We start from the raw sequence: 21078 nt of genomic DNA, 5'->3' as shown, positions 1-21078 counted from the left end.
AAGAAGTTGAGATCTTCAGTAATTTCTTTGATTCATCGAGCATTAACCGTAGGACAAATTTTTTTTTGCGCAACTTTTGTATTATATCTGCAGAGATCAAATTTGCAATTGATATTATTTATTTTTAATAGCCGGTGTTTAAACTTTTGCAACATTCAAACCTCAATTATGGAGGCCTAAAAAAGCATTAAGGTAATTTATTTTACAATTTTACCCTTTTATCCATGTAAAAGATTTTTTTTTTACTTAGCTATAATTTAAAACTAATTTTTTTTGCAATTAGACGCCGAATAGATTTAATTTGAAAAAATGACATAAGTTATATGAGGGGAACATTTTACGACTGTTAAATTCAAGCTTGTAAAAATTTTATTTAAAAATTTAGTAAGAGCGCTTCTACTCTATAAAAAATAACTTTAATTAATTGGATTCTGATACCAAATGTACATTAAATTTGATGGACATTTTTTCTTATCAACAAAGAAAAACAAGGTTTTGGGAATAAAATCGAATTTTATGTGAAATCACAAGAGTTTAATATTAAATTCATTTATGAAAAATAAAAAAATAAATACTACATAATATTTAAGTTAGTGTTAAGCTTTTTGCAAGTGGACAATGTTTATACTCAATGAACTAAAAACAGAACGTTTCGCTCGATATATTTACCTGTTAAAACCGAGAGTATGCGTTTCTATAATTAACCAATAAAATATAGCTTCCTTTAAGTAACCAATCACTAGGTTTTTTAATTCATTGAACGTGTGTAGTAGACTTCAAATGAGTCTTGTTGCTTTCAGTCTTGTTAATTCAAACGGCTCTTTACTTAAAATGGTGGATAATAAATATTCTTAAAATTAAAAGTAGTAACTATTTTATAATTACGCATTATTTTCATGTAAAGTTTAAAAGGTAAACTTTTTTTAAATGATCATTATAACTTATAGTTGTATAATAAATATAAGCTTCTAATATTATATATCACATTTTTTAAATTTAAATAGCAATTTTAGTGTTTAAATGTTTTGACGCAACACAATTAAAACTTAATAAATAAAAATATCACAAATAGTTACTTAAATTAACTTCCCGACGGGCATTTAATCTTAAAAGTTACGTTCTAAATGTCTTCTAAACTTTTTTAAAACGTCTTTTAAACGTTCTTTACGTAAGAATGTTTAGAAGACGTTTAAAAGACATTTAAAACACATTTAGAACGTAACTTTTAAAAACAAATGCCCGCTGGGTTATGTTTGGAGTTATCATTAAAGAAGAAAAATATAAAGATAATATATGTCATAGAAAGAGCATTGTAAATATTTTGTTAGCTAAATGCTAATAATTCTACATTAATAGGCGAATACTTGGGAGTTAGTTTGGTGAAAAGAGAATCATGTGGTGCCTTTGTGAAATTTTAAAAGATTTCTCTTTTAAGCCAATTCTGCAGCATTCTTACACAGAGACCAGCAGTAATCTGCTAACATAGCTTTATTCCAGTGATACTGATATCATTATTAAATGAGGTTTCTTTTCCTTTTTTGGCTAAGAACTCGTGTACCACTTTAAGTTTCTCTAGAATCTCTTTTTTTCCCGTCAAAACTTAGTCAAACGCAAAAGACTTTTGTCAAAGTTTTGAATTTCAAAATTTTGACAAAAAAACAACTTTTTTTAACCTTTGCATCAATTAATATAGAAAATTTGTCTCCTAAGTGCTTAGGTTTTACTACTACATTTTTTCCTATTTTCGTAAAAGTAATATTTAGATTTTCATATTTAATGGGGTAAAGCAAGATAGCTGCAAATAGCTTTTTTTATTATTATATTTTGACAGTTGCCCTTAAAATTTCATCTACCTATATTCTGCAATTCAGCTTTTTGACATTACTGTCAGAATATAAATGACGCTATCGTCAAGATCATCAAGACTCGTGTGAGCTTCGTCGCTGAAAAGATTCTGGTTGAAAATTTGTTATTTATAGGGCTTTGCTTTTGTATCCGGTTGCCAAACTTACAGGGCTTAAAATGGTGTTTTGGTTTCAATGCAAATTAATTTTTGCGAACGTGCAATAACAGATATTTTGTTAATATCTTATGCAAAGGGACCGTAAATATGCGATTTTACTTGATGTTGAATGCAAGTGTTTGGGTTCTTGGCAACATCTTAAGCTTAACATCTTAATCGCCATATTAATAAGAAAGGTATACATTCTTATGTAAGATATGCATTTTAATGAATATGTAGCCATAAACTCAGTTTTTCAGGATTTTTTAGCGCCTCGGTTGTTCAATTACTTGAACTGAAAATCCAGCGCTAATTTACCTACTACTTACCTAACTTACCTCTTACTTTTATTGATGATTATGATAGAGAATTTTATGTTGATCAAAACTCACATAAAAACATAGACCTAAAAATAAAAGAAAAACACTTTAATGTGATTTTGAATTCTTAAGAACTTGATTTTATTTTTTGATTTAAAACGCTAATAGGCTATTTGCTTCATCTTTTTTTTTTAAAACTCTTAACAAATTTTTTTTTTTTTTAGTTACGACGCCTAATTTTTTGCAGCATAAAGTAATTAAAATTTCATCTTTATGAAAATTCGGATATAAAAAATTTGCGATATAGTAAAATTAAAAAAAAGAAGAGTGTACGGGAAAAAACGGCATTTTAAAACTTTTCAGAAAGTATTTATGAATCATTTATGTCTTTAAAGTCTTTGCATAAAGTTAGGTAAAAAATTTTTAATAAAAGTTACAAAGATTTTATTAAAAATGTAAACTTCAGATAAATTAATCAAGGAATAATTTTTTCTAATTTACTTCTATGCTTTATATGAAAACTTTTATAAATGATTAATATATACTTTCTCAAAACTTTTTAAATGTGACTCGTTTTTTTCCGTGTACTCTTCAAATTAAAAAATTAGTTATGGCTGTTTTTACATATTAAATTAGGATTTTAAATATATACGCATAATATACATTGGCTATTTATACATTCTTTGATTTTCAAAATCTATATTTATATGCAAATCATGATCAGCATAATATTCTCAATCATAATCCTTAATAAATATAGGGGAGGAAGGTGGGGGTGTTAGTGATTTATTAGTTGGTGCCGTCACATTTTTCAGATAACATTTTTCAAATTAACACAAACAGATACACCACAAAAGAAACAAAAAGTTTACAATACCAATAAAAACAACAAATTTTTCACGATTCTCTATTTAATACCGGGGTCCGTACCTTTATAACAAAATAACATCCAAAAATATAGAAATCAAAACAATAAATAATTCTGTCACTTTCAAAAAAAAACAAAAAAAACAACCTCTTACTCTATTTAAACTGTTTTATTGATATGTATTAAATATTTATGTGCATCGCTCGTTATTATTTAACAATAATGACCGTATAAACCATTAAATTAAGATACTTGACGATAAACTCTCTAGTCTTCTACAAGTTACAATGATGCATTTTGCATTAACAATGTTTAACAATACTATTAAGTTTGCTGCTATCAAATCTTATTATATAGATTAAATATTTTCAATGATAACCACGAGCAAGTCTCTAGTAGCCCAGTGATACGACGGACTTGCATACTTTTTTTAAATGCATGGCTTAATAGCCAGCAATATTTTTTTTAAACTACGAACTTTTTAAAAACGCCGTTATTAGCTTTCTTTATGATTTTTAAATATTTGTGGTGTTATATTATAAATGAAGGACCATCTTTTCAGGAACCTTTTTTTCATTTGGCGCCCCTTGGATATCTGCTGCCTGGGACAAACTGTTCCTTTCGCCCCCCTCTCGGTGGCACTGTGTGTGGTACAGTAGCATTTATGTGTTTTTTTCTTTTCATGGAAATTCGCACATATATATTAACAATAATTTTGTAAGCATTGATTAATTGAAATTTTTACTGAGGCTTGTTGTAAAAAAAATTAAATTAGCGCCGAAAATCCATGGTGCAATTTTAATTCATCATCCTTTTTTTTTTTTTTTTTATTTGTTACTTGGGTACCCTAAGAAGACCTAACGGTCTTGTCACAGACCACCGCGGAAGTGCATTTAACAAGTAGTTCACGCCTTTTTCCTTACCGTGACGCGAAAATATTCCAGAGTTCGTTTCGAACCTCGTTCTCCTGCTTCTTAAGCAAGCGCTCTAACCAATGCGCCACAAAATTTTTAAAATTTAATGTTTTGAGATTTCCACGATTCTACTAGCGAACGGCTTAAGATGTAAAAAATATTTTAAAAAATAAAAAAGAAATACATACGGGTAGTCACGGGAAAGACTAAGTCCAGAGGACCATCTTGCCTATAATAGGATTAAGGGCCACCGACTTTATTTAATGGTTGCAGAGGTTGCAGAAAGAATTTTATAAAGAAGAGTTTGGTCTACGGGTCACCGAGTGTGTAGCGAAGCCAATGTATATATTTATATTTTTCGCATATGCTATGATGCATATGACATGGTTGATTTTAATGATTATTCATATTATACACATACTTGACATGTGACATGTCATAGTATATGTAAGTTATGCATAATCATAGGCTACAACTCCCAGAAGAGCAATAAGGTGGTATATTCCCAGAAGAGCAAAAAGGTGGTATTTCTATAAAATAAGACGATATACATTCATAGGCTCAAAATCAACAATAATGAACCAAAGCAAGAGTAATAATTTTGCCAGAAGTTAATCCTATTTATTTTTAAGTTTTACAACTTTGTACTTAAATGTATTTTAGGTGTTTAAAAGTTAAATATGATATGTATAATTTTAACATAAGGGGCTGTCTATTAATTATGTCTACCAATTTAGTCAATTTTTACCTCCCATAACCCCCTTGTCAACAACTTGTCAAACATCCAGAGACCATTTTTAATGACCAGAGGCATAATTATTAGGCAGCTCCTTAAATTAGTGACAATACTTATCTACATGATGCCTTATTTACATAAAGTTTGTGATAATACCTAATTAAATATTATTTATGATCAGCCAAATACTATATATTATTAATTATTAATATCAAGCATGTATGAAATATGATTAATGTTATTGATTAGATATTATCGCATCAGTTAGTATAATATAATACAATAGGGTATCTGTTTTATCAGATAAAAGTCAAGGAATTCAGATGCCTGTAAAAAATCAGGAGACCATTAGGCAAATCGGGTTGAATTTTAGAAAAATAGTTGCTTGTGATGTTAAATAAGCTCATACCAATGCTATTGAAGCAAAAGTTATTCTAAAAAATTATGCTTGATTAGCAATTATAGATTATACAAAATTTGTTACTTAAAAAACGACTTAAAAAATTTATAAGTTATTTGATGAGGTGGTAGTTTAGTTATAACTTTTTTTTTTTTAGTATTTAAACTAAATACTAAAAGAAGACAGGTTTAAAACATTTTTTATAAACTTTCATTGAATTGACTGTTGCTTTTGGTGACAATTTTTTTCTTCTTTAAGATTTAATCTCTAAAGTTTACTTGTATATTACTCATATTCTCTATTCAGTTACTTTTGTTCAGAATGTTATTAATTAGAACATTTAACAGTATACAAGAGTGAAGCATTATTGTTACATTTATTATACTATTTTGAACCATTCAAAAAATGTTTAAAGAAACATTTTTAACTTTAATTTGATGTGTTCCTGTAATTCACCCTAATCCTCACTGAGGTCAAATTGGGTCTAAATAACAGAAAATCAAAGTTACAGTGAACAGGTAGAGGATTATGGAAAAATCTTTATCAAAATAAAATTGTTTTATCTGAATATAAATAGTTTAAATTATATATATATATATATATATATATATATATATATATATATATATATATATATATATATATATATATATATATATATATATATATATATATATATATATATATATATATATATTCAACTGTTCTTATTGATTGTTTTATTTAATTGTTTTTTCATTTTTGTTTTATTGAATGATTTGTTTAGGAGTTATTGCAGCTGAGTACACCCATCAACTTAAACAAGTAAAACATGCAGGCAGTGTACATACATCAACTGACTTTAATAGGTAGAACATGCAGAGAGTGTACATACATCAACTGACATAAATAGGTAGAACATGCAGAAAGTGCACATAACTGACTGACTTAATAGGTAGATGCAGGGAGTGTTGCTACCTCAAATGATGTTTTTTTTTAAGTTTTCAAACTTTTTCTGGTCTTCTATATTACCTTTTTTTTTTAAAGAAATATTGATATTTTAATCCATTCAAAGTTTATTTTATATTTTCATCTAGGATATTGTATTCTTTCACCAATTCTTTCCCCCACCCCCATCTTCTTCTATTCCTCAGTGTAATAATATAGCAGAATTGATACTTAGCTTTATATTAATACATTTAGTAATAAAATATTTCCCTTTTTAGGCAATATAACAACACATATAGCTTTATAACAACACATATTGCTTTATATGCAAAGAAACTTTACAAATATTAAAGCAAAAGAAACATACGAATATAAAAGCTAGCCATGAAATTTAGAAATCAGATAGTAAACATCCTGTTGATGTTGCAACGTGAGCTAAAATAAGTTATTACCATTTTTTAACTAAAATTGATTAATCTTTGATTAGTTTTTTTATTATAATTTTAAAATATGACTACATGGTAGTTTTTACATGTTGCAAATATACTGCCTGATTTTTTGTTATATATGTAGAGGTTTTTTATTTAGTCTATTTATTGACAAGTTTTTTGGCAAAATCATGCACAAGAGTCACAGGAAGTATTTTTTCAGGAAGTAGTAGCATTTTTAGCGGAAATAGTAGCTTTAAGCGGAAGTAGTAGCTTTTTCACAGGAAGTAGAACCTTTTTTACAGGAAGCAGTAGCTTTTTCAGCGCTTTGATATCTTGTCAGTTATCAAAACAATACATTTGTTGAGTCACATACTATGACTAATGCCTTAAGATTTACATAGTTTGAAACATCTGGTATTTTTAATGCTTAAGGTTTTGCATTTTGTTAGCACTCACAAACTACTGTGTGGAAACATGAAGCATCTTCAACAGGGTTGGACTCTAACAACCACTTTAGTCCAAGTTCACAAAGCTTAGAAAACCTAAATTTGACATCAATAAATTTTTTATAAATTTTAAGTGAAATTCTTTTAAAATTGTTAATAAAAGCCTTTTTTGAAAATGTTTTACATTTAAGAGTACACATTCTTTTGGTAGAAGCATGAATTTGGTTTTTTACATTCTCACTGTATTTTTTTGATAGCTCTGTCAATATCTGATTTTTTTTTTATAGGTAATGATTTTAATTGGACTTTTCATCATTGTTAGGGAAGTAAACTCTTATGAGCTACTAGTTTTTAAGATGAACTTGGTTTAATTAGCATAGAGTGGTCCTAAATTGTTTCATTGTAGACAAATAAAGACTAAATAAAACCTGCCTTTTTTCAGAATGATTTACAATATACACTGTCTAGTGTATACTATTACTATATTATACTGTTTCATTTGTTTAATTCTATGAACTAAATTAAATTTAAATTGAATAAACAAAAAATTATATTAAAAGGACAAATATACTTTCAAATTTTAATATGATAAGCTGGAATGGTTAGAAATTGTCATTATTGTATCCTGAATCAATGTTAATAGGGCATTCAACTACTTCTGGTTTTATTTAAACATTTCTCAGCTGAATTACTAATTTTGAAATATCAGAGTTTTTATAGGTGTTATTAGATAATTTTTAATAAAGAAAAAAAACTATAGAATTAAACAAAACCAGAGAATGATGAGAAGTTGAACATAGAAAAGAATCTAGTTTTGAAAAAATGTCAAAATATATCTATATGTTACATGTTCAGTATGTTACAAAGCCACTGCTAAATTTTATTAAATTTTTTGTGCCTAATATTTAGTTACTACATTTAAAATAGTTTTGTTTTGTTATTATCTTATGTTAAACTGCAGACCGGAGTGATCTTTTCCTTCTTTATTTTTTTTTGTAATTGCTTCAACTCTTCCATAATGTCATGCTTAAGTAAAAAAACAGCATCATAGAAACCCATCTAAAGCTTTGAAGCATGCTTCCACATTTAGGTGCTTCTTATTTAGACTCTTCCTGCTTAGATTCTTCTACAGCTTGTGGTCTAGATAACATATCTGTTATTGTCTTATTGTAAGTGTTCTTCAGAGATATCCTCTATACTTTCAAAATTATTTAACAAGTGCTTATGAGAGTCTTGTTTTCCAGCCAGCTGGAAAGCAGCATCTGTTATCCTTATTTTCAAGAATTCTGGAGGACCATCCGACTTGTCTAACTAGGGTCCCATTAGTCTTCTTATTATCACAAATACTCTTCTTCAAGGGTTCCTTAAGGTTCTATCCTTGGCTCTATACTTTTTTTAATTTACATGAGTCTCAATGAAACAAAGGGTAGATGACTCAATGAGTCATCTACCCTTCGTTTTCTAGGATTAACTCTTAATTCTAATCTTTCTTGGAAACAATATATTAAATCCATTTCAAAATTATTATCTGCTAAGGTTGCACCTCTTTATTTTGTTAACCACTTTCCTACTCCAGATTCTATCCTTTATCTCTATAAATCTCTAATCCGCCCTTATATGGAATACTGTTGCCATATCTGGAGCAGATCTTCAAATGATGCCCTTTTAATTTTAAACAAAGTGCAAAAACGCTTTGTAAACATAGTTGGACATGCTCTTTCTTGTTTTTTTAAGCTTTTAACTCAGAATTTTTAGTTATAAGTAACTTTAAGTGCTAAATTCTTAAATATATTTTGTTTGAAGGTTTTAAACAATATATTTTATTATATAGAATAAATAAGAAATAATATTTTATTGTTTCCAATAAATTTCTTTATATCTTATAGGAATTTAATTTCTAATTTTAATTATGTATTTTGTTCAATTGTTTATTGTTTACATCGTTTCTAAAAAATTGTTACAAATATTCCTTTTAAGTAAATAAGCAGTCCAGATCAAGCAAAACGAAATTTACTTCAAGTTCAATCATTTCTTGCCATGTTCTGAAGTTTTAGATTTAGCTCAACTAGATTAACAAAAAAGTTGAACTATTAATCATAGTTTATATCAAATATGGAAATTACAAAGGAAAATAAAGGCAACTAAATTTTGTTTAAAAACAAAAAGTATAAATTTTATAACAATTTTTAAAACTCATTTAAATTACTGAAAAAAAATTTGACTGCTGGTCAATAAATATATTAACAAATGTTTGGACTGGAGCATTCTAAAAATATAACACCTTTGATGTTTATCAATGTAAAACACCTTGATGTTTATGTCAATGTAAGCATCAATATAAATTATAACGTAATTCACTTTTCTTTTTTTTTTTTGTACTGTTTGGGGATTGAAAACATTTCTTTAAATGTATTCCTTACTTTATTCTTAGACAATCGAAGATGTGTTTCATTGAAAATGGTTAAATTAATACTTTTGTTTATGTTATCATGTGCTCTTGTTCAAGGTGAGTATTAACAACTCTCATATTTTTTTTTATTTTTTTTTTTGTGGCAAAGTATTGTGCTAGGGCTTCAGTTTTTTTTTCTTTGCTGAAAAAGTGTCTGGATTAAAGGCTAGCTTTTTAAAAATTCAAGTTTTAGTATTAATATAAATGTGTAGAATATATTAATAAAATAAATATTTATATCCATAACAGACTTAAATCCACCAAAAAGCCTTTTGCTAAGTAACACATTTAGTAGTTTATATTTAGTTAGTGTAGCTAAATTTTTAAAATTTTACAAGTTGAGTTAAAAGTTTTTAACATTTAGTTGGATGTGTTATTATGGAATTTTAAGAACTTTCAACATTAATTTTTACAGGTAGTGTAATAACATCATTACTGAGTTACTTTTCAAATACTTATCAAGACAGTAAATCTCCTGTTCGGCATAAAAGAATTACATCTGATAAAGGAAGGTCTGATGTCGGACTCCAGTCAGGATTTCACTTTCGTAATGATGAGTTTGGAGAAGATCCTGACAAGGGTTTTGCAGAAATTATAAAAAATGCACAATCTTTAGAGAATAGTATTAGTAAAAAAGCTACTAGAAGTTTAACAGAAAAAGTTCCTGAAAATTATACTAAAACAATATTTGTTGAGCAAAGAGTAACTTTAACAAAAAAAAAAAATGACGAAGATGAGGTAACGAAAGCTCCTCACGGTAGAAATTCACACCAAAGTGAAGAAAATGTAAATAGTAGAGAAGAAAAAGAAATGTCTTTGGTTAAAATTTCTTCACATGTTGTACCAACAGAAAAAACCATAAATGAAGGTAGTGCCAGTGGTGAGGAAGAAGATAGCCCCATAACAGAAGGTAATTTTCAGAATTTTATTCCTAAATCTTTAAAATCAGATTAGCACAAAAAAAAAATTTAAAAAGCTTTCTTTGTTTTCTTTTGGTCATGAAGATTTTATTTATATAACACACTATTGTATTCTTTTTTATAATGACCAAATAAATTAAAAAATATATGTATATAAATTTTCTTAAAAGGAAATGGATTTTTTTTCATTTAAGTCTTTCCCTAGAGCAATTTTTTGCAAAAAAAAAAAAAGTATGGGCTTTATCTGAAAATAGGGAGAATTGTAAGGAAGTGCACATAAATTGATAAAATATAAAATAGTATCTGTAATTTTTTATAAATTTGTTAACATATAAAACATATGTTTATATCAACATATATTTAAATAATTTTTTTTCTTTGTGTTCTCTGTATAATTTTAGTTTTTTTCTTTTTTAATTTTAAATGTAGATAAAGGTGTATAAGGCAGAACTTTTTGATTTATGGTATCTTTTTACATACTTTCATAAAATTAAGTAACTTTTCCCATATCTTATGTTGTGTCTCAGTATTTAAATAACACTAAAAAATATATTTTATATTTTTTTCAATTTATTTTGTAAAATAAAATTATTATTCTAGCTATTTTAATTTTACCTTTTTTATAACTATTTTATTTTTTTAATTTATTTATTTTTATAACTTTTATAATTTAACTTTTAACCTATGTTTAAAAAAAATTGTTTCGAAGTGTTTTTTTTAACTAGAATTATTTTTTGCTTATGTAGCTGTAAGAGTCACTTTTAAAATTTTTTAGAGTGTAATTTATAAAATAATTATTTTTTAAATGAAATTATGATAGCAAATCAAAGTTTTAATATATTTTTACTTGAAGTTTTACACGAATGACATTTTTTGCGAAGAAAAGATTTTAAAGTTGTTTTTTTATATTTAGTGAGTACTTGGCCAAAGGGAACTTATGGACTTCCAAAGTCTACGTATGGTTGTCCTAATACTTATGGTTTTAAATGGAAAACAGGCTTTCGCTATCATGACACAGAAGATGATGGTACAGAAAATCAACGATCTGATTTTTTTCATTTAGCTGCTAACTTCTCTGAAGATGGGATAAGTCATGAATTTTGTATTAAAGATGAACCTGAAGGAGAGGGGAAGTGAGTATTTGTTATTAAATATTTCCAGGTAAAATGGTTAAAAGGAAAGTAAAAATCTTATGAAGACTCTGTTAAAAATTGTTAGTAAATACCAATCTATAAAAATAACTGACAAACATTGACTCAATTGCATGCATAATTTGGCCAATCAACATATCTTTCTAAATATATGCAATCTTGTTATTTTGTTCCTTTTTTTATCAATTTTTTAAAATTTTTTTTTTAGCTGGCCAAATGGGAAGTATTGTATTTACAAAAGGGGACCATCCTGCCCCTTAAACCTTAAAGAAGGTTTTGTCATTTGGGATGATGAGAATACTGACAACCAAAATGATAAAGGTGGTGCATTGCCTGAAGGACAGTACACAGATGATACTAAAATATACTTTTGTTGTAGTACTGCTGGAAACACAGAAACTCAAATTTCTTTACCAGCTAAAAAACCATTTTTTCTATTTGCATACGAATCAATCAAATGTCAAAGGGTAAACTTTTTCTTTTTGAGATTGAATCCGTTTTAAAAGTAAAGTAAATATTCTATTACATTTATTATTTATTATTATTAATATTATTATTTATAAATATTAATATTATTATTAATGCATTATTGTTGTTTTATTGCTATTGATATTAATATTGTTGTATTTTTTTGTAAATTAATTCACTCCCAACAAGATTGCAAACAACCACTATTAAATTGGGATATTTTTCTTTAACCCTAAAGAATAAAGTTAAAGAACAAGGAAATGGCTGACAGAAGACTTTAAAAGTTGTAGGTTGTATGAGTCAGGAAAACTAGGATAGGCAAAGTTTTATAGCATTCAATTTATTAATATTAATATTATTATTGATACATTATTGTTGTTTTACAGCTATTACTATTGCAGGAAAAAAACTAGACAAATAAAAGTTTTTAGAGCATCCAGGGACAGATGCAGTAAAAGGATGCAACAAGTCAAGCAAGAATAAGTTTTGGTTGATGGAACTAGAGATAATAGCTCTTTTGAGCAGCAACCATGATAGTATTTGTAGAAAAGAGAAAGAGATGCTTTATGAAGATGGGAGAAAGGCTCAAGCTTGACTTATAAAGCAGGTCTAACTATGTTTACAAAGCACTTTTGGATCATTAAAAGAATAAGTACAAATATGATAATAGTATTCTATACAGGGACGAATAAGAGATTTGTAGATGTAGAAGATGGAATCAGAAGTAAAATAATGGCGAGCACAATAAAGAGAACCAAGCTTAGCAGATGCTAACTTTGCATTCTAATGCACAATTTTTCCATCTAATACATGATAGAATTTTTCAGTCACAGAAGTCAGCCAAACAAGAAGATTGAAAACCATATTTAATGTCATGCAGAAAGTATTAGACTCAAGATAAGATATTGGAAATTTGTTGATCAAGACTTAAATACCTTGCTAATAATAGAGAAGAGACTGATCGGACAATAGTTAGTGGAGTCAGAATGTTCTCCTGAGTTTTTAAAAATTGGAACCACAGACGCAATTTTCACAGCAAGCAGAAAAACAAGATTCAGTCAAGCACTTATTAAATAGTTTAGAGAGAATTGAAGAGAATTCTGGAGAACACTTTTGTAGGACTATGACAGTAATGTTGTCTGGACTGCAAGCAGGAAGCATATGGCCATTAGATTAAGAAAAAACCAAATTAGAAAAAAGGTTTTTCCTTATCGTTGGGAGTAGCAGAGGCAGAGTTGTTAGTCCTTGACCTTGGCTTAGCCTTAAGGCCAAAAATTGAGGCTTTGGTTTTGGTCTTGAAATTGTTGGCCTTGGCCTTGGTCTTGGTCTTGGCCTTGGCCTTTAAAAAAATACATATTTTCTTATTGATTTTGTTGAATTCTGCACATACCTTTGGTCTATTTTTACAAAAATGTGGTTTTATTGTCACAGTACTTGCTACTTACAGTTTTGTTAATAATTGGCCTTGATGTAAGGCTAAAATTGAAGTCTTTGGTCTTGAAAATGTTTGCGTAGGCCTTGGCCTTCAAATTCTTAATCTCGACCTTGACCTTAAAACTGTTGGCCTTGACCTTGTCCTTGGCCTTGTAACTTTTGGCCTTGGCCTTGTAACGTGTGGGCTTGGCCTTGTTAACAATTCTGAGCAGAAGTGAGATCCTATTCAAGAACAAATACCCCCTTCAAACAATCAGAGAGTGTTGGCTTCTTATCAAGATAAGAACATTTGGTAGTTTCATTAGTTAATAATGCCACCTTAGATGTAAGAAGATATTGTTATTGTAAATTTAAAAAAGTTTAGGGTCACGGATGGAATCTCAAGGAACCTCTGAAGTTACAGGAAATGAAGAAGAGTTTTGTCCATCAAGGACTACTTTTATACTTTTATCTATCTAATGTACAATACAATCTATTGGTTATTACCATTAAATCAGCAGTAGAATGAGATTATTAAAATCCATATTGATGATCAGAAAGTAAATTTTTAGATTCAAGAGATTAGGTGTTTGTTAATTATTTATATTGCAAATATTGCATTGGGTAATGTTAAAAAAATAAGATCCTCTTTATAGGCAACAGAAGCATCTAGCATGTTTTATAACTTTTAAAGATTGTTATAATCATACCAGATCTTTTTTATTGGAAATGAGTGTTCTTAATATATATCAATTATAAGTTAAGATGTTTTTAATATTCTTGGCTAAGACCTTATTTAAAATTAAAATTTAAAAACTTAATAATAAGAAGACTAATGGGAGGCTAGTAGACAAGATTGCTCTCCAGAATTTTTGAAAATAGGTATAATGATGCCACTTTCCAGCAGGCTAGAAAACAAGACTCTGATAAACACTTGTTAAATAGTTTTGAAACTATAGATGACAGTTCCAGAAAACACTTCTGCAAGACTATAACAGGTATGTTGTCCAGACCATAAACTGTAGAAAAGGCTAAGCAAGAGATCACTTTAGGTACAGAAGCTGGAGTAATAAGAATGTCAAGCAATGTTTGTAATTTAAGCAATGGATCCACCTGTTTGTTGGCTGTTTCAGATAGAATGTGATTAGTGGAATCAAGAGATGAGATTGATGAGCCAACAATTTAGCTTTGTCTTTAGGTGAGGTAACAAAATCTGAACCATGCAAGAGAGGAGAAACGACATATTTGGACCTGAGAATGCCAGGCTTTGGCATTAGATGAACCCTTTTTACAATGGTTTCTAGCAGTAGTAAAAAGGCCTATGTTTTCTGGAGAATTGTTTTGGTAATAGATATGGAAGCAATGGTTACCATTGGAAATTGCAGCAGCACAATGAGATGAAAACCACGGAAAAGACTGGGGCTTAACTTGGAATCGCCTAGAAGGAATAAAAGATTTCTATAAATGTGCATTGTGGAGGCAAAATGTGGCCTCCACAATGCACATCAAAAGTACAAACAGGAACACCAACCATGCGCAGCATGGCATTATTAGTACTCTGATACTTTACAGCTGTTGAAGGAATCAGCCTCTCTGAGAGCTACCACAGAGTTTGGGAAACCTGACTACAAGCCGGCCTCAGAACCATAGAACTGAGTTTTAGAGCTGTACCCTCATTAGGATATAGTAAAATGAGTTGCCTAGTCATAAAAACAGAGACACAAGCAAAACCCACACAATGAGTCAAGATCTAGCATTCAACATCCTAAACTGGAAACAATGTATTATAAATACATCTACTCCATCCTAATAGATGAGGAAGGGGTGAGAAGCTAGTCAACAGGTAAAATATGTTTACTCCCTAAGTCTTTGCCTCGGAGGCTTTCTAAAAGACAATAGCCAGAATGCATTCAACATCAGCCAAAATAAGTATTTTTATATGTATTGAGACACCATCTCTAGCCTTTACTCAACCAAGAGCCCCAAAGCAGGGGGTGTGTTAAGTCAGAGTTGGCATACCCTAGCTTTTGCCTAAAAAAGTGTATCATACAAGGCAGCAGGACATGAAACAGGCTATACTGGGTTACATGTTGAAAGTAGCAGGATAACCTGACCTGACAATATAATTATAAAATATGATAATAATCCCTGCATGACAAAATTATAAGGCGCCCCAAAAATATTTATAAAATTCTATTGTATATTTGTTTTTTTTGTTTTGTTTTTTTATTTCAATTCACCTCCTCAAGACCATGAAGGCTATTACAGTTGAGGAGGCTTTAGTTGTGGTTACAACCCTCTCTTGTGGTTTTTGCTTTTTTAAATATAATAACATTAAATGTTTATTACTCTAAAAGCCTCATATATTATACTGAAGAGCTCATACATTACACTGAAGAACTTATATATTACACTAAAGAACTTATATATTACACTGAAGAACTTATATATTACACTGAAGAGCTCATATATTACACTGAAGAGCTCATATGTTACACTGAAGAACTTATATATTATACTGAAGAATTTATATATTACATTGAAGAACTCATATATTACACTCAAGAACTTATATATTACACTGAAGAACGTATATATTACACTGAAGAACTTATATATTACACTGAAGAACTTATATATTACATTGAAGAACTCATATATTACACTAAAGAACTTATATATTACATTGAAGAACTTATATATTACACTGAAGAACTTATATATTACACTGAAGAACTTATATATTACATTGAAGAACTCATATAATACATTGAAGAACTTATATATTACACTGAAGAACTTATATATTACACTGAAGAACTTATATATTACACTGAAGAACTTATATATTACACTGAAGAACTTATATATTACACTGAAGAACTTATATATTACACTGAAGAACTCATATATTACACTAAAGAACTTATATATTACATTGAAGAACTTATATATTACACTGAAGAACTCATATATTACACTAAAGAACTTATATATTACATTGAAGAACTTATATATTACACTGAAGAACTTATATATTACACTGAAAAACTTATATATTACATTGAAGAACTTATATATTACACTGAAAAACTTATATATTACATTGAAGAACTTATATATTACACTGAAGAACTTATATATTACACTGAAAAACTTATATATTACATTGAAGAACTTATATATTACACTGAAAAACTTATATATTACATTGAAGAACTTATATATTACATTGAAGAACTTATATATTACACTGAAAAACTTATATATTACATTGAAGAACTTATATATTACATTGAAGAACTTATATATTACATTGAAGAACTCATATATTACACTGAAAAACTTATATATTACATTGAAGAACTTATATATTACATTGAAGAACTCATATATTACACTGAAAAACTTATATATTACATTGAAGAACTTATATATTACATTGAAGAACTTATATATTACATTGAAGAACTTATATATTACATTGAAGAACTTATATATTACATTGAAGAACTTATATATTACATTGAAGAACTTATATATTACACTGAAAAACTTATATATTACATTGAAGAACTTATATATTACATTGAAGAACTCATATATTACACTGAAAAACTTATATATTACATTGAAAAACTTATATATTACATTGAAGAACTTATATATTACACTGAAAAACTTATATATTACATTGAAGAACTTATATATTACATTGAAGAACTTATATATTACACTGAAAAACTTATATATTACATTGAAGAACTTATATATTACATTGAAGAACTTATATATTACATTGAAGAACTCATATATTACACTGAAAAACTTATATATTACATTGAAGAACTTATATATTACATTGAAGAACTCATATATTACACTGAAAAACTTATATATTACATTGAAAAACTTATATATTACATTGAAGAACTTATATATTACACTGAAAAACTTATATATTACATTGAAGAACTTATATATTACATTGAAGAACTTATATATTACAATGAAGAACTTATATATTACACTGAAAAACTTATATATTACATTGAAGAACTTATATATTACATTGAAGAACTCATATATTACACTGAAAAACTTATATATTACATTGAAAAACTTATATATTACATTGAAGAACTTATATATTACACTGAAAAACTTATATATTACATTGAAGAACTTATATATTACATTGAAGAACTTATATATTACACTGAAAAACTTATATATTACATTGAAGAACTTATATATTACATTGAAGAACTTATATATTACATTGAAGAACTCATATATTACACTGAAAAACTTATATATTACATTGAAGAACTTATATATTACATTGAAGAACTTATATATTACACTGAAAAACTTATATATTACATTGAAGAACTTATATATTACATTGAAGAACTTATATATTACATTGAAGAACTCATATATTACACTGAAAAACTTATATATTACATTGAAGAACTTATATATTACATTGAAGAACTCATATATTACACTGAAAAACTTATATATTACATTGAAGAACTTATATATTACATTGAAGAACTCATGGTGTGTCGTTCAATAATGCTTAGAATAGTAAAAAGTACTTTAAAAAATTGTCCTTACCAAATGACACATTAAATAATATACTGTAAAATTCAACAACTCCTAAAAATAATCATTTACTTTCCAACATTAAAACATGAATATGCACCTCTCACATGTTGACATGTTTTGCGTTAAACAATACATCTAGTTGAAACTGATTACACATCGGAAGAATTTTTCATAAAACTTTTATATGCTTATATAATCACTTTATTTTATGGTGCACCATGTATCATCCTGTCCCAATCTAAATAAAAATTGATTGTAAATTTGTATTTTATATTGATTTAAAATTTATATTTTAAGGTTTTAAACATGAAGTCAACAAGTGAGTTTATTAAGTTTGATGATGAAGATCATGGAAACACAGACTATGAGTCAGGATTTTATCCTTATGGAATACATAAGTTTCAAAAAGACCACATGTTATTTTTATGTTATTATGAACCAAGTAAACGTGGTACGCTTATTATCTATTATTCATTGAATAAGTGTAAAATTTTTAATTGTTGCTAGGATTTTCACTACAATCATTACATTCACTTCCTCTAAACTAAGTAAGGGATGCAACTAAAAGCATAGTTAATAATCTAATTATAATTAGATTTTAGTTTATATATAATTAAATTTTATTTGAGTTTATTGCTGAATCACAGAGATAATAGAAAAATAAGACAAAAAAATTACCAGTTGTCTTTGAAACTCTTTAATTACATAAAATAATTTTTTTAAAAACGTTTTGAAATTTAAAATATATTTATCAAAAAAAAAAAATACTGTAAAATATAAATATTGCAATAATTGTTTTTAGTTGTTTCATACAATGCTGAACCATCCCTTCTTGCTAATCTGGAAGAAGAAGACTCTCGAAATAGTGCAGAGCTTGATCAGGAAACTGTGCGACAAAGTGAAGAAATGATGAAAGCATTTTTAAAAGCCACAGGTGGCGAAGAGGACAGCTCTGCAAAAAAGGAACGAACTAAAACCATTATCAAAACAATTAAGGTACTTTATTGTTTGTTATTTCTTTTAACTTTTTTTTTTTTTTTTACCTTTATAAATAAATAAAATTTCTTAAATCAAGCGAAATGTTGTGACAAAAGTAAATTCTTTTTTTTTTGTATTTTAATTTTTGTAAGATTATACTTTGCTAAAATTTCAACTTTATCAAACAAAAAAAGTTTCAACTCACGCGACACAGGTGCTCATTTTTCTCAAAGGAATTCCAAATAATTAAGGATTTTATTGGTTTCCCATTTTTCAAATAAAAAATTACTTTTATATATTTGTAGGTACCAGTAAGTGGTAAAACAAGTCCATTTGCTGTAATAATTGGAATAGTCCTGGGAAGCTTAGTTCTTGGTATAACGATAATAATTATAGTTCGTATTGTTGTTGTTAAAGAAAGTAATATACCGCTAAAAAGTGTATGTCAAGAACATTTGTCTCCGGATGTCAAACCGATAATTGAAATAGAAAAAAGTGAGTCAACTCACCGACCTAATCAAAAAGATGATGACAGTGAGAGCGAACACGGTAGCGTTTCAGTTTACACTGACAACGAAGACCATTGGTCTGATTTTGAATGCGATGAAGAACTAGTAGAAGATCAACTTTTACCAGACTCAGAGTTAAAGTCAGGTTTAGAGCTCTTATTTTTAAAACAACAAAGACATTATTGGAATCATAAAAGGAGACACGAACGAGGAAAAGACTCTTAATTTTTTTATGTTTCTTATAGAATATTTTGTGAATTAACTAAGTTAACTCTTTTTGCGCTACCCTAACGGCACCATGCTTTAAAATTTTTTTTTTTTTACTGTTTTTAGACGACCTGACAAATACTGGTTCAATTTAGAATTGTTTTGCTTTTTTCTTTTTTTTGTTTCGATTAATGTCAATTTTGTAATAATCTAAAAGTTTAAACTTAAGACTTAAGCTTAAATGTACTCAATAATAATATGTAATATGTGATAGAGACTATTATTTTTATTAAAATATGTAAATATTTTTTGAAAAACTTTTTATGAATTTAAATCAGATGATTGTGTATGTGTTGTTTAAGTGAGTTTACTTGTTTAATCAAGTTTTTTAAACGCAAGTATATTTTATTTTGTAATTGTTGAAATGCTTTTAAAGAACTATATTAGTTTTAAAAATTTTTTATATTTAAAATGGTCTTTAAATTTGTTTATACTTTTTTGTTCTAAATGTCCCTTAACTCATTTGTTAATGAAAATATTAACTTTTAATGCTATATATAATGGAGTAATAAATATAAATAAACATAACATATATAACAAATGGTTCAAAAAATTGATGCAGACAAGTCAAAAAAGATGGCAAAAAAATAAAGATTTTTAACCCTCAAAGTGGTTATTCTGAAATCCAACATTAGCTATTCCAATGATACTTAATTCTTTTTATGTTTTTATGTAGCACTTTTTCGTTTTTGTCTTTTTTTGTTTGTTTCTATAATTATTAGCAACGGATGATACCCCTGAATAAGTTTTTCCTGTTAGGTATGATTTAGTTTTACGTTTTTCTTCAAAGGGTTCAAATAACGGTTTGGTTTTTTGGAGAAAGTAGTTAAAAATAAGCTTTTTTTATGATTGTATCAACTAACATTTTGAAAAAAACTTTATACTGCAGTGTGTTTACCTCAAAAAATGAATAAAACATTTTTGAATTAGGAACTAAAAACTTTGTTTTACCGATTGGGGAACAAACATATAGGCTTAAAAAATTTGACTTCTTTACATTTAGCTATAAATACTAATCATGCTTAAAAAATTTTTTAATAAATTTGAATATATATATATATATATATATATATATATATATATATATATATATATATATATATATATATATATATATATATATATATATATATATTAGGATGTCCCAAAATGAAATGAATTTTTTCTTTCTAAACTATTTTTAGATTATTCCTGTAATTTTATAACCCTAGTTGTAGCTAGTAATTTAAAATTGTCTAAATTAAATTTATCTTAATTTTTGT

At 27.4% G+C, this 21078-nt stretch overlaps 1 protein-coding gene across 2 annotated transcripts; it reads left to right on the top strand.

Annotated features, from left to right (window-relative positions):
- Positions 1-22: 22 nt before the first annotated feature.
- LOC100213236 (uncharacterized) lies at positions 23-20212 on the top strand. 2 transcript variants are annotated; one of them, XM_065813553.1, is made up of 8 exons: positions 23-192; positions 9476-9550; positions 9909-10403; positions 11327-11546; positions 11773-12031; positions 18360-18513; positions 18865-19058; positions 19346-20212. In XM_065813553.1, the coding sequence occupies exons 2-8, from the start codon at positions 9502-9504 to the stop codon at positions 19772-19774; spliced, it is 1800 nt and encodes a 599-aa protein (XP_065669625.1). In that variant the 5' UTR covers positions 23-192; positions 9476-9501; the 3' UTR covers positions 19775-20212. The 2 variants fall into 2 exon arrangements, with proteins under 2 accessions (XP_065669625.1, XP_065669626.1); XM_065813554.1 differs by lacking the exon at positions 23-192 and adding an exon at positions 744-912.
- Positions 20213-21078: the final 866 nt, after the last annotated feature.

The sequence above is a fragment of the Hydra vulgaris genome, chromosome 12 (genome assembly GCF_038396675.1).
Source record: "Hydra vulgaris chromosome 12, alternate assembly HydraT2T_AEP".
In the NCBI taxonomy this organism is placed as follows: Eukaryota; Metazoa; Cnidaria; class Hydrozoa; order Anthoathecata; family Hydridae; genus Hydra; species Hydra vulgaris.
Note: the sequence above shows the minus strand (reverse complement) of the source record. Positions and strands in the feature narration are given on the sequence as shown.